This window comes from Acipenser ruthenus, chromosome 16, assembly GCF_902713425.1.
Source record: "Acipenser ruthenus chromosome 16, fAciRut3.2 maternal haplotype, whole genome shotgun sequence".
Classification (NCBI taxonomy): domain Eukaryota; kingdom Metazoa; phylum Chordata; class Actinopteri; order Acipenseriformes; family Acipenseridae; genus Acipenser; species Acipenser ruthenus.
In genome coordinates this window covers 27,270,777-27,283,747 of record NC_081204.1, presented here as the reverse complement: position 1 = coordinate 27,283,747, position 12,971 = coordinate 27,270,777, and the positions used below count along the sequence as shown (strand labels likewise).

Sequence of the window (12,971 nt, the reverse complement as noted above, 5' to 3'; positions counted from 1 at the left end):
GTATAAATGATATGGTGGCAGTATTAAAATCTGTTTAAATCATTAAAATAAACCACATTGTTCTTTGGTTCTTCTACAGTTTGTCCTGTACAGATAAGGCACCGGGCCTAGGAAGGTCCTTTCTCGAACAGGAATCAAAATCAAAGTGCATGTATCTATCTCCCGGTAATTGATCATTTTGAGGTCTTGTGTCTCCTGTGTATGTCTTCATGCAGTAAGCTTTGCATTAAAGGAAGGTGAAATAGGATATCTGGGAATTGTCTTTTTTATGAGTTATATAGTTAAGGTGTTTAATGTGCTACTTTGGATGTGTTAGCCCTCACCAAATGATCTGTTATGGCAATGTAATGCTCCTTTCAGATAGTTACAGCAATAAGACTGGGCATGCCACCTGTACAGCTTTATTGTGTACAGTTTGGTTATTATTATTATTATTATTATTATTATTATTAGAAAGCATCTAACTATATTTAATGGTTTCTTTACCCTTGAGTTGTCTGATTCTCATTTTGTTTGGAGGCTGAACCATCATTAAAGAATTTAGACTGCACTGACATCTAGTGGCATTCATTAAATAAACACTCTTTAATATATATATATATATAAAAAAAATTTGATTAACAAGCAGAAGCAGAACATACAAACTAGATTGCAACATGTTAATAAGCGACTAATCTTTAATTTATGCTGGACACACTTTATTACAATTGACTGTATGTACATGAATAAAGAGGAGTCGCTTCTGCTTTGAAATGAGCCCATTTAGTTGTTTCATAGAAAAACCCTGTAAATTAAATCAATTTTACCATTAACATGATTCTCAGTTGTGATTGAGATACACGAATGGCTTAACAGGTATAATTGAATTTTTAACGGAGAGTAGAAAAGTCGACAGAAAACACAAAAAATCAGAAGCCCTATATATATTCAACAGAAAGCTGCATTTGTCATGAGTAATTTGTGGGGCCTACCAGTTCCCCCAGAATTACCCCGGACAGTATTCTTTACTGGTTATAATATATTATAATGAATATGTACATTGATAATATTTAAGATGAAGACATTTCATGAGCTGCTATTAGTAATGCGTAATGTGTTCATAAGCAAAGTTCATGATGTTGATGGTCACTATGTTCATGAATATGAAATGTGTAGTTGAATGTTTATGGCATTGCAGTATAAAAGCATCTGAGCGATTTACTGAGCTTTGGCAGAGCTTCATGCTTACTTTAGTAATGAAGGAGCATGAAGTTGTCATGAATATTGATTTTAAACACACTGTCCCCGTGGGAGAGCTGAGGAGTTAAGAGCCAGACCCAGAGTGGGCCTAGTGATTCCAGTTCAGCACCTTTAGCTGCCTGTAAAACCAGGAGGGCCGTGCGTCAATTCTCTCTGCCTGGCGTGTTTTTTGCATTTAAAAAACGTTTACATTGCAAATCAGCCACAGCCAGATGAATCTGCAATATAGTTTTTATTGTGCCTTTCATTAGACTTGTCTATTTGAATTTCAAGGATGATGCGATGAGCATCATGTAACAGTGCTCCCCAGGCTATTTTACAAACTCTGTGATTGCATATCAGTCAGGACACCACTTGCATTTTAAGAGCAGTATTTTATTACACATACATAGAGACATTTTACCCCAAAGGGAAGTAGGTTTAAATGTACCTTACTTTAATTCAGTCTGCGTCGCTTTATCGGGATGCCTTGGAAGAAGGAAAAATATCCAGAATAAGTGGCTATCCCAATTATTATAAATCACATATGAGAAATCAAGCAATCACAGAGCAGCATTTCCAAACATTCCTATACCTCTTGTCTTGTGTATAAATGTCATTCTGTGCATAGAATGATCTGTATTTAAAGAAATAAAATGCTCTAAATAAAAACATAGCAAAATGGAAAATCCTGTTATTAACGTTGACCTTTATTTTAATTTGGATAAGTAATTGGGTCATATTACGTGATGTCACTGGCCGTGAATATGTCACTCAAACATCAGCATTACAGACACAAGAGCAAACTCAGTCTCAAGCATTACGTGACAAACACGGATGAAATGCAAAAAAGGGAAATAAATAGGCTACATTTCTTCACGCAAGTCTTCAGGAACAAGTCCCACCTGCTGCGACAGCGATGCTTCTTTCCTACACCAAATCAGAGCCACTGTTTCAACTCTTCAGTTACTAACTGCACTTCAGGACACTTACATGCTAGTGGTGCAAGTTTTACAGGATGTACGTTTGTTTTTTAATAAATAGTTTCGTCACGTTTAACTAGTCTGCAAACACAGCACAGACCGGCTACTGTAGTAGGTCATTTATGGTCGATCCTGGACCAAACCATTTTCAGACAGGGAGAAGGGGGGTTGAATGTTATATTTAACGAAAATAAAAGTTATTTTCACTGTATAGATATGTGTGTGTCTAATCCTTATGTGTGTGATTTATAATACGTTAATACGTCGTGTGAAGGGTGTCTCTTACTGGAAAGTGACATCATTTCGCGCAGTTAGTCCTCTCGCTTCGCGGTCCTCTCACCCAAATTACGCAAGATGACATCTCTTATACAATAAAGAGACACCCTTCTTATAAACGACTTAAAAACGAGAGGCAGTTGAGACAACCTTAGTTACACTTTTTTTGATTCTTAATGAAAAGAAAAATAATGAAATCACATCACATTATGATTAAATGTAAAATACATAATTTAAAATACAAAAAATGGAGACCGACTTGTTCCGTCTTTCCCCCACAATAATGCAGTCAGTGAAGGGGTAGGCTTGAGGAATGCTCGTGGGTAATGTTTGGAAGCTCATAATGAACAGAAAACAATATTGTAAAAGTTTACCATGGTAAAATGCACATTCATTTTGCAGTTTGTCATACTTAGTCTATGCATTTACATTAATTTGCCATGTATCATACCTTTTTTTTGCTGTCTTAAACTACACTTTGCAATGCTTTTCCCATGATATAAGTCAACTTTGAAAAGGAAAACATTTTAGAAATCAATTATGTTGCTTGAAAACATCCTATTAAAATGTGCTTTCAATTTCCATTTCCATTTCTACACAATGTGTTTCCATTATAATCTCAGAGATTGATACACTGTCAGCAATTCAAATGTACTCATGCATGAGAAAGCACATGGTATTGAATTCCCAGGCAGTACACATCTATTTTAGACAGATTTACATGTATTTATTTTAAATGAACATGAACAGGGACTTTTTTTCAAAAGAAAGGCTGCATGCAGTTACTATACTATACTACAGCTACTGTATGGCCAAAACTTTTGCATCACCCTGTAGAATGAACACATTTTGCTTCATAAAGTCAGTTGAAACCGGCTAATAATGTTACGTTAACATATTAAATTACATACCGCTTCATAGTTTTCCAAACTTAACGAGAAAGAGACAAAAAGTTGACATTTCAAAATCTAATGTGAAATATTGTAATATTATTATGGCTTCTGGTAGACTTTTGCAAGATCATTTGATTACATTATGTTAAATAAAATAGCTAAATTATGTTAATATAGGCACTTTATTTTAATTTTGACTCAATCCTAAAATTCTAGGTGATGCAAAACTTTCGACCTTAGCTGCTGTATATATTCCATTATGTTTTATGCTGTAGTATTTTTACATGTAACCCTACAATAATGAATGAATTAGACATATACACATACACATGTATAAGGAAATTTACTTTAAAAAAGACTGCAGTTTTATTATTATTATTATTATTATTATTATTATTATTATTATTATTATTATTACTATTATTATTACTATTTTTTTTTTTTTTAAGTTTTATTTTCCAACCGAGCAGATATTAGTGTGACACTGGAACTATTTTTGTTAGAGAGGGAAGCAGAATTTCGTTTCACTTTGTTTTGACTTTACTTATTTATTTTGGTACTGTAAGCCAAATAATAATAAAAAAAGTGCTTTGAACATGAATTGCTTCTGAAGTGTCCTTTATCGAAACTCTGCATGGAAAACATGTCTTTACTGAAGAAGAGCAACTTGTTAAGGTAATGTGTAATAAAATAAAAATAATAAATAATAACAATGATAATAACTTGAAACAAACCAGGCAGCTACTTCACAATAACTTAAGACCCTGAATGCATCTCAGGCAGGCAGCAAGTATAGCTACAAAGTTGTGCGCAGTGATGCGCTGAAACGGGGCTCATGATGGAGGTCTGTCGCTGTAAAGGTGTCTCGCTGTATTGGGTCACGCAGTGGTGGGGTTGTGATGTACTGGGTCATGCGGTGGTGGGGTTGGGCTGTACTTCTCAGGGGTAATTCTCAGGGGTTTGATACTTCTAACTTTTAATAGTGAAAGATATCACTGTACCGATCCTAGTTCAGGTTTCATCCCAAACCTTTTTGTTTGTATTTAGTATGTTCCAAACCTAAATTAAACAGCTGAATTCAGAATTACTTTCCTTTTATCAAGCTGCACGCCTGCTTAGCAATACAGCATAATTTGGAGCTGTACTGGACTAGACTGCTGTACTGTGTAATTGACTGAGAAGAGACAGATTTGAGTTTAACCAATTAAGAAAGTCTGAGTTGCTGTAAAACTCAAGTCTCAAATCCAGATAACACACAGAGGGAGTTTTAATGATGTCCTCAGTGAACTATGTATAGAAAGTAAAAATGTCAAGGGGAAATGCCTGAGTGTACCAAAGATGCGTTCAGGCTTCGGCAGATGTATTATATCAAGCTTTGGCAGGAGAATATATATGCACTGACCGATAGTTAACCTATGGTATATATTGTAAGGTGATGGCTGGGACATAAACATATTGACTTGTTTGACAGAAATTGGTTTATGACCAGTTTCATGAGAAAAGCTAAAAGGAAATAGTTAAGGGGCCTCATCTTATTTTTAAACATGTTTTCAGTATAGATATAAGGGTAGTGAGACATCCCAAGATGATTCCAACATCTCCAGATCTCCTATCCACCATGTGAAGGAGTCATATACCATCACCTCCCAGCAGAAAACAGGTAACCTGGCCATTATCTTAAATCTGCTGTTGGATGCTGCAACTAAATGTAATGGAAGTTTAAGTTGTGCTTTGGAAATTAAATAAATGTAATCTTGTTAAGTTTCAAGTATTAGTCATTTGAGTCTTAATTATACTTTATTGATGGTCATTGATAAGGACAATCACAGAATACATGTTGTAATTATAAGACATTGAACAGTTTATACAGTTTTAACGAGGATTAATTACAGATTCAAAATCCAGTCACTTCTTCCTAGACATAGTATAAAAAAATATCTATATACATATATACACAGTATTAAAAATGTCTTATGAAATAAAACAGTACATGTTTAAGGAAGGAAATTCACAGCAGATACAAAACAGAAATGTCACACCGGACAAATATAATTTTTAACACTTGGCCATGTTTTTCAAATGCCTATACTATGCATTTAATTGCTTGACCAGTTCTTTTATATCCAGGATTTTGAGACAATCATAGCAAATAGCATTCAGGGGTAAGATTCACCAAATTATTTGATTTGTTTTATTAGTTTATAAATACAAACCTATAACAAATATAATTACATAAAGTACATAGCATACACAAATTGTATTATAATTTACCATCAAAGTGTTTTCAATATATGCACACACAAAATGTTTATTTATACTTTATTACTATATACATTATTCACAAATGTGGACTGTAAAATTTGAAATCTTCATTTCAGGAGTAAATGTTGCCAGTCTTCACAGAAACAAGTTTAAGAATAAATTAAATGGCACAGTTTTTATAATTATAAATACTATAATAATAATTTATTATCCTAGTGATGTCACTACATCATCTCAGTTCTAATTGAAGATCACTGCTCACATTTTCACCAGCTAGTACACTTCTCACATCCTGAGAAGTGATTCACTACGTTACTGTTATTTGTAGTGAGTGTTCCTTGTCTTTACTCCATGGAATTTTTGACTTTTTCAAAAATGTGTCTAACTTGGGCAGCAGGAAAACAGCCTTCTCGTATAATAGTGATTGTACCTGAAAGAGAAAATAAAACTGAGTAACAGTGTTCAGTAAAAAAAGCTCTCAGTCCAGGCTGCCTTAAACAAAAGGGAACAGGAAAAATATCAAGGAAATACCTTCATCTATCTTCAAACAGTTGACCACAGTGGAACCGACCGCTTCATTTGATTCTCCGTCACACAGAACCCCACTGATTTTGTGCCCGAGACGCCTGTGGGAAACAAAAAGGAAATTATAGCATTTATAACAGTGACTACAAAATATTAGCTTTCCTACACTAGCCCAGTAGGTCCTTTAATGCAGGTAAATATTATTCTAACATGCAATATTATGTATCCATGATACAACACTTTTTTCCCATTAGTACCCAGTAGACGCTCGATAATTAGGACCAACCTCACACTGCCATGAATATAGTATCTAACAATTAGAATAGAAATGAATCTTCCTTAACGGCTGCTGTTGTGGCTGTCACCTGGTCATTAGCATACAGCACAAATACTTACGTTATCACCATGTCATGGTGTGTGCTATCAGGCTCTCCACTTGGATTGGCTGAAGTGATGGCCAGTGGTCCAGTCATATTGCACAGATGGGCGGTCACTGTGTGGTCAGGGACTCTGATCATGATGCTTTCTTTAGTCCCCACTCTGTTATAGGCTGCCCCGACTCCTAAACCAGAACCAAGAGAAGGCTGTGAGCGTGGGTCTTTGGACAGAGCCTCTCTTACAAACTAAACTCACACAGGTTTTTGGATTTTCTTAAAGGAAACAAATGATAGCCTTCCATATGAGTAAAAGAGTCAACAGATGTAGCAGTGCTATAAAAGGGAGAGTGAAGTCACCTGTGGTTTTACACAGAAATTGCCATAACACCCATAAACTATTAGACCAATGCAGTGACTGCCAGGATTTGAAACACAGACCTCGCTTTTTTCTCTAAATTATACATTCCAATTTTTGGAAGGACAAAAACATCTATTAATGTTACAAAACTAGAAACATACAACTAAACTTTCAACAGGAGTTTTAAAGTAGTTTCATTAAATTAACAGGTGTTTAAATAGTTCATATTACACTTAAGTTTTTTTTCCATTTGCCAGTAATATCAGTAATACAACTAAATAACAAAAACGTACTGTGTAAAATCCTATATACATACAAACGGTAGCTGACCTAACTGCCTGTACGGTGGCAGGGATCATTTCCTTTAGATGGAAGAGCCTGTCTGAACTCACCTAGCCTATTGAGCCACTCGCCCTTCTTGACAATGCAGCTGATGCCTCCTGGGTAGACGTTCCTCATGAACTCCCAGAGCAGGGGGCTGAAGGGGGGCTTGGCAGTTGACAGCTGCTCCAAGTTGGAGATGCAGATACAGATGGGCTTCTCCTGTGGGCGATCCTGAAAGAGGGACAGAAGTGTGAGCTGAGAGCATGGCTCTGGAAAGTGACTCTACTCCTGCCTCCATGCAAAATAACTCTTGAGTGCTTATTTTGTACAGCACAGACAAACAAACACATAAATACGCCAGTCCATACCTTGATATTGTAGATCTTCTCTATAGCCTGTGGGTGTTTGCAGGATGCTGCCAATGCGTACACAGTATCAGTGGGAATACCACAGACCCCACCAGCATCCAGGAGTTTTGAGATGCTCAGCAGCCCACTGGTCTTTCTTGAGGTGGCGATGGAACAAGGAGGAGGAGGGGGAGTTTTGTCAGCTTTTTCCTGTGTAGCCTATAAGAAAGAGTGCATTTAAAAGCATGCTCAAATCTACAACAATCCACTTCAGCACTTTTGTAATGACCACTGGGAATTCAAAGGCTTCGTGGACATACCTTAGTTTAAGGATCTATTAAAAATCTTTATTATTTTGAAAAAAAAACATTATTTTAAAACTAATTCCGATATAGCTGGATGACAACTTTACCTTCAGCAATGGGGGCCCGAGAGGCAGCAGCTCCTTTCTGAAGATGGAATTTGCAAGGGAGGCCAGAGTACCATACAAACAGATCAAAGAGAAGATGGCCAGCATCGCAACTGTAATGGAAAACCAACTTAGTTTTATCACCATCCTTGGAAAGAAAATGTACTGGAGTCTACAGGCAGGCTCCATAGAGGTAGTGCATGTGTGTAACAAAACAGACCCAACAATGGTAACATTGGGGAGAAACAGGAGAGATTGCCATGCGTGAACTGTGGGTGAGCCAAAAGTCTAGGATCTGTTGAGTTCAGTTCAATCAAAAGCCAAAGATGAATACTCTAGTCTAAGGAAAACATTTAGTCAAGAACTTAACCCGTTTGATTGCCAATCCAAACACAGAATATGTTTTCATTAAGGATAAATTATTAGCCATTATGTATGGTGTTCGGGTGATAGATGTCTACCTTCCTAATTCAAATTGTTTAAATAACAAGTTGCTGTTAATCTTTGCTCCAGGTTTGACTTTGGGGAAGGAGAAGGGGAGACTCTTACTTTCCAGTTGGTAAGGCAGTCTGCCCAGTGTGGAGAGCAGGAAACACACCACAATCACCTCCATGACAAGAGTCAGCAACAGCAGCACAACATTTACATAGGCACCTTGAGAAAGAGAGGAAAACACACAGCAACACACATTAATATTTTCCATCCATTTACTCTGACACTTTTCACTCCAACTAAACAAACCCCTAAATGTTAGACGAAGATCCAATTCCATTAAAATTACTTACCTATAAGCATTAGGAAGCCATTAAGTACCAAGAATGCTACAGCCCCAGCTGTGAATCCACCAGCAAAATCAGTAGAAATGCCAAGTAACACACCTACAAAATAAAGACATTATTTTACTAATTTTAAAAGCAAGACATTCCCAACTAAGAAAATCATGAATTAGGTGCAGGACAGTCATGGACATCCTCAGGGGGATTTCACAAATAGAAAGTGTTTAGCTTGTTCTAGAATCCTTATATCATGTGTGCAGTCAAACAGAGCTACTCTTTTTTACAACAGGGACACACATCTTTTATTTATTACTTTCAACACCTATATACTTCCTCAACCACTTTATTTAATTAAAACAGGTTGCACTTCCACTGACATGACTGTTGCCTACTACAGGGGTTTATTATAACAAATTGGTCGATCACTGTAAAGTTATCATGTGAATTTACTTAAAAAGACAACTGGCATTGCCTTTTCCCCTTATTAAAACATACCTGCAAATCGATACCAGGTCCAGGTAGCCCAGATGGCAGCATAGCAGGATGGGATAATGGGCCCAAAGCGCCTTCCCTTCTGGATGCCCAGTCGGCTCACGTAAACCTGGATGATTGCTCCAGGGATCAGTACCCAGGGCATGGTGAGATGGAGGAAGGTGGGGTGCACGTCCTGGCTGTGGATGGCAGAGAGGGCAGCTATGCCATTGGTCACGTAGAAAAGGGCATCAGGTAGCTGTGTAACGGTGCTGCGAGGGAGGTCTTGGGGTTTCACCCAGCACCGTTTGATGAGTCCCAGGACATCCTGGAGCTTCTCTGTGGATAGTGGCTGCACCCCAACAGGGATCAAGGTCTTCTCCCCTATGGAATTGATGAGTCGGGCAAAGGTACCGTAGAGAGACAGGGCTGTGAACAAGCTGCAGATCACCCCAAAGAAGATGTAGTAGCCCCCCAGTGGGATCTGGGAGATTGTGGATACCGTGAGCAGGAGGAATAGCAAGTTATGGGCCACCTCTAGCACATCCATGTTGAGTGACATCAAGCAGAGAACAATGGCGGTCGCTAGGAAGAACCAGTCACCAACCATCCTTTCTCGCCCGCTGACCGCTCCCTCTCTGTCGATGAGAACTGACAGCACAAACTCCTCCCATGATTTCACCAGCCAGTAGGTGCTGTGCAGACAAAACTTGGTTGTGTGGTAGACGTCTTTTCGGAGGTAGGCATAGTAACTGGAGAAAAGCTGGGAGAAAGCGTTGATAGTGACCCAAATAGTGCCCACAAAGAAGGAAGGTAGGTAGCCAAAGCAGAAGAAGGCAAAGATGAAAGGAGAGATTGTGTCGCACAGGTAGCCCAGTGCCATGGGTTCAGCATATTGGGTGTTCTTCTTCTTTTCTTCCCCTATTTTTTGGGAGTTGCTGTTATTGGCCGTCCCCAGGAGCAGCACGTCAAAAAGGGGGGTCCCAAAGCCCTTGAGGATGTAACGTTGCGTGACACCTTTCAGGAGCAAGGCTGCCGCTCCATAAAGCCCACACATGAGGATCACCAGCTCCAGGACCCCGGAGACCACTAGAGCCCACCCCCCGACAAGCCCCACTGCCTCAAAGATCAGCGTCAAGGTGATGGCCCCAAAGACAAAAGGCATGATGTAGTTTACAGTGGCAGAGCAGAAGGACAGGATAAATGAGATGGAAATGTAAGCGATTAACCCTGCTATAGCAGACTGACCGATTGGTGGAGTAGCCAATTCTGTATTTGGAAAAGTGCTGTTGGCTGGATATAGCTGGTCAGTGATGTTGGTGCTGTTAATAGAGGGTGGAAAGGCACCCAGGACTATACGGGTAGACCCATAACTGCCCCAGAGAGCAGCAAATGCGATGAAGGCTGTCCCACTTAAGTGATCATACTTCCGGAAGGATAGGAGCCCAGCCAACAGCTGAGTTACCCCCCCAATCAGAATCAGTTGAACACCTGTGAAATGTAGATAGGTAGAAGTCAGAGTCCAGCAAGGTCACCTAACAAACAAACTTCAAAGTAATTATCAGCTGTGCTATTACAGGTCCAACTATTGTTGTGCTGAAGATCTTTCTTTTCTTTTTTAAAAAATTAGCATACAGGGTCACTGTATGTTCATATTGTTTTTCTAATAGAATACCAACTTTATTTGCTGCACCTCAGCCTTACACCCATGGTCTGTAAGACTGTATTGAAGCATATAAGAGTAATACAATATTAAGAAACATCTTAAATATCATAGAAGAAATCAGTACAGGATGAATTGGTGTTTAGAGAACATGGAATCCTTTTTTGCCTAAGACACAGATAGATTGTGTTTTTACCAGCCAGAATGTGCTCCACTCCCTGGGATGGTACACCAGTCTGTGCTCCGTTGAAGTTCTGCAGAAGAACGAGGAAAGCACTGATTCCATTGGCCAGGAGGCCCAGGACCCCCGGCTCTCCATAGAACATGGCCGCAAATTCATCTGCACTCGCCATCTTCTTAACGTCAAAACTCTGTCAAATTAGAAAACAATTGAGTACACTCAGCCAACTCTAGCAGGCTTCTATGAGACGGTGCCCACTGGAACGTCACAGCATCAACTGTGAATCAAACTTAAAATCAATCAGTGCAAGAGCCGGCTTTTCATTTTGACTTGCCGTAATGAAAGCTTAGTTCTATTGGACAGCAAATACCAAACAAAGACACAATTGGTACACATTTATTGTATTATCCACCACAAACAGCCAATCAATACTTTGTAGCGATGAAAGCAACCAGTCTGTACCCACAACTGCCAAATCAGCCAATCACAGCCTGTCAGCTCGACTGGAGCTCAGCATCTTTCAGCAACAACAAACCCGAGAAACTGGCATTTCAGTAATGTTGTTCCATTTAGATATCTGGTACTGCCCAGATAAACAATTTAAATGGATACACCAAAATGTTTATTGTCTGCTTTTCCTTTAAAGTGATTTGGAGTTCATATGCACATCTGACTGATTTATATGGTAAACACTGAACAGCTGATCGCAAAATCAGAGTCAAACTACTTCCTTAAACAAGCATGACTGATACACAATGCTATTGAAAAAGAAGAAAAGGCTTGAACAAAACACCCAGGAGTGTCGACATGCATGAGGACATTCCTGAATCTAGCTATCAGTGATCTGTCTGCCTGCCAGCCAAGGAACAGTTAGCAATACCAGTACCAACTTAATGCACCATAAAGCATACAAATGAAACTGCATAACCATGTACTAAGAGAAAAAAAGGGATATCCACCCCATTATTTGTATATACATATACACAAACTACATAAATAAACAAACAAACAAACAAATAAATAAATGAATAAATACATGTTTTTATTAAATTGTGGGTAATATAATCTGTGTCAGTAGTAAACTGAACTAAGTGGTCTTTTCAAAAACACAACCTATTTTCCACAGTGCCAGTTTATGACAGAGGCATTTTATTTAAGTCTTAAGCATACTTGTTCAGTACAGTATAGTTCAATATAGTATGGTGACTAATGAAAGCATATGTCAGATAACCATGTAGATATTCTATGAATGCAAATGATTATAATGATATATATCTTTTTTTTTTTAATGAAATATATTACCCACACTGTATATATACTTTGTAAACTTAACTGTTTGTTCACGTAAAAACGTAATACATTAATTATACTGGTTTATGAAAAAGTTTGCCATTTTGATCTATTTATCTTTAGTGTTTGTAAAGGAAATATTCTGCGCAGTCTTTGTGTTTCCTTTATTATATACTGTATGGTATGTGATAATAATTATTAACACACTCATGAGGATGGGCGCCCCAAATGCATGCAGTATTTGATATATATGTTTTATAATAATCTACATTTCTACTAGTTAACTAAAATACAGTTGGTATTTTTAATAATACAAAAAATGATCACACACTATATAACATAATTTACATTAAACAAATACATTTAAATATTTTCTATATAATCAAACAAGCATTTGTCTAACTGTAAAAATATGAAACAAGATTGGTATTACAGTACCTGGCCAACAAGGTGTCTCTTCAGCTGCAGTGTGAACTTTAGGAGGTGAGAGTTTATTTTTTATAGAACCTCTCTCTCAAGCAGGGGAGGAGTCTCCCAGTGCCAAGTTCTCAGTAAGTGTCCTCCCAGAACAGAAAGAGGGTTATTCCCCAACATTCCAGACCACTTCTTGGTCAATAC

General features: G+C 38.0%; 2 protein-coding genes across 2 annotated transcripts; both read right to left on the bottom strand.

Annotated features, from left to right (window-relative positions):
* Positions 1–5,148: 5,148 nt before the first annotated feature.
* LOC131697817 (putative threonylcarbamoyl-AMP synthase) lies at positions 5,149–8,876 on the bottom strand. The gene is made up of 8 exons (XM_058989235.1): positions 8,758–8,876; positions 8,522–8,626; positions 7,976–8,085; positions 7,585–7,782; positions 7,285–7,447; positions 6,554–6,719; positions 6,164–6,258; positions 5,149–6,062 (listed from the first exon to the last, which is right to left on the bottom strand). Exons 1-8 carry the CDS (start codon positions 8,765–8,767, stop codon positions 5,977–5,979), a joined length of 933 nt encoding a protein of 310 aa, XP_058845218.1. The 5' UTR covers positions 8,768–8,876; the 3' UTR covers positions 5,149–5,976.
* A 356-nt stretch (positions 8,877–9,232) lies between these two features.
* LOC131697816 (uncharacterized) lies at positions 9,233–12,966 on the bottom strand. The gene is made up of 3 exons (XM_058989234.1): positions 12,792–12,966; positions 11,079–11,253; positions 9,233–10,710 (listed from the first exon to the last, which is right to left on the bottom strand). Exons 2-3 carry the CDS (start codon positions 11,233–11,235, stop codon positions 9,233–9,235), a joined length of 1,635 nt encoding a protein of 544 aa, XP_058845217.1. The 5' UTR covers positions 11,236–11,253; positions 12,792–12,966.
* Between the last annotated feature and the right edge of the window lie 5 nt (positions 12,967–12,971).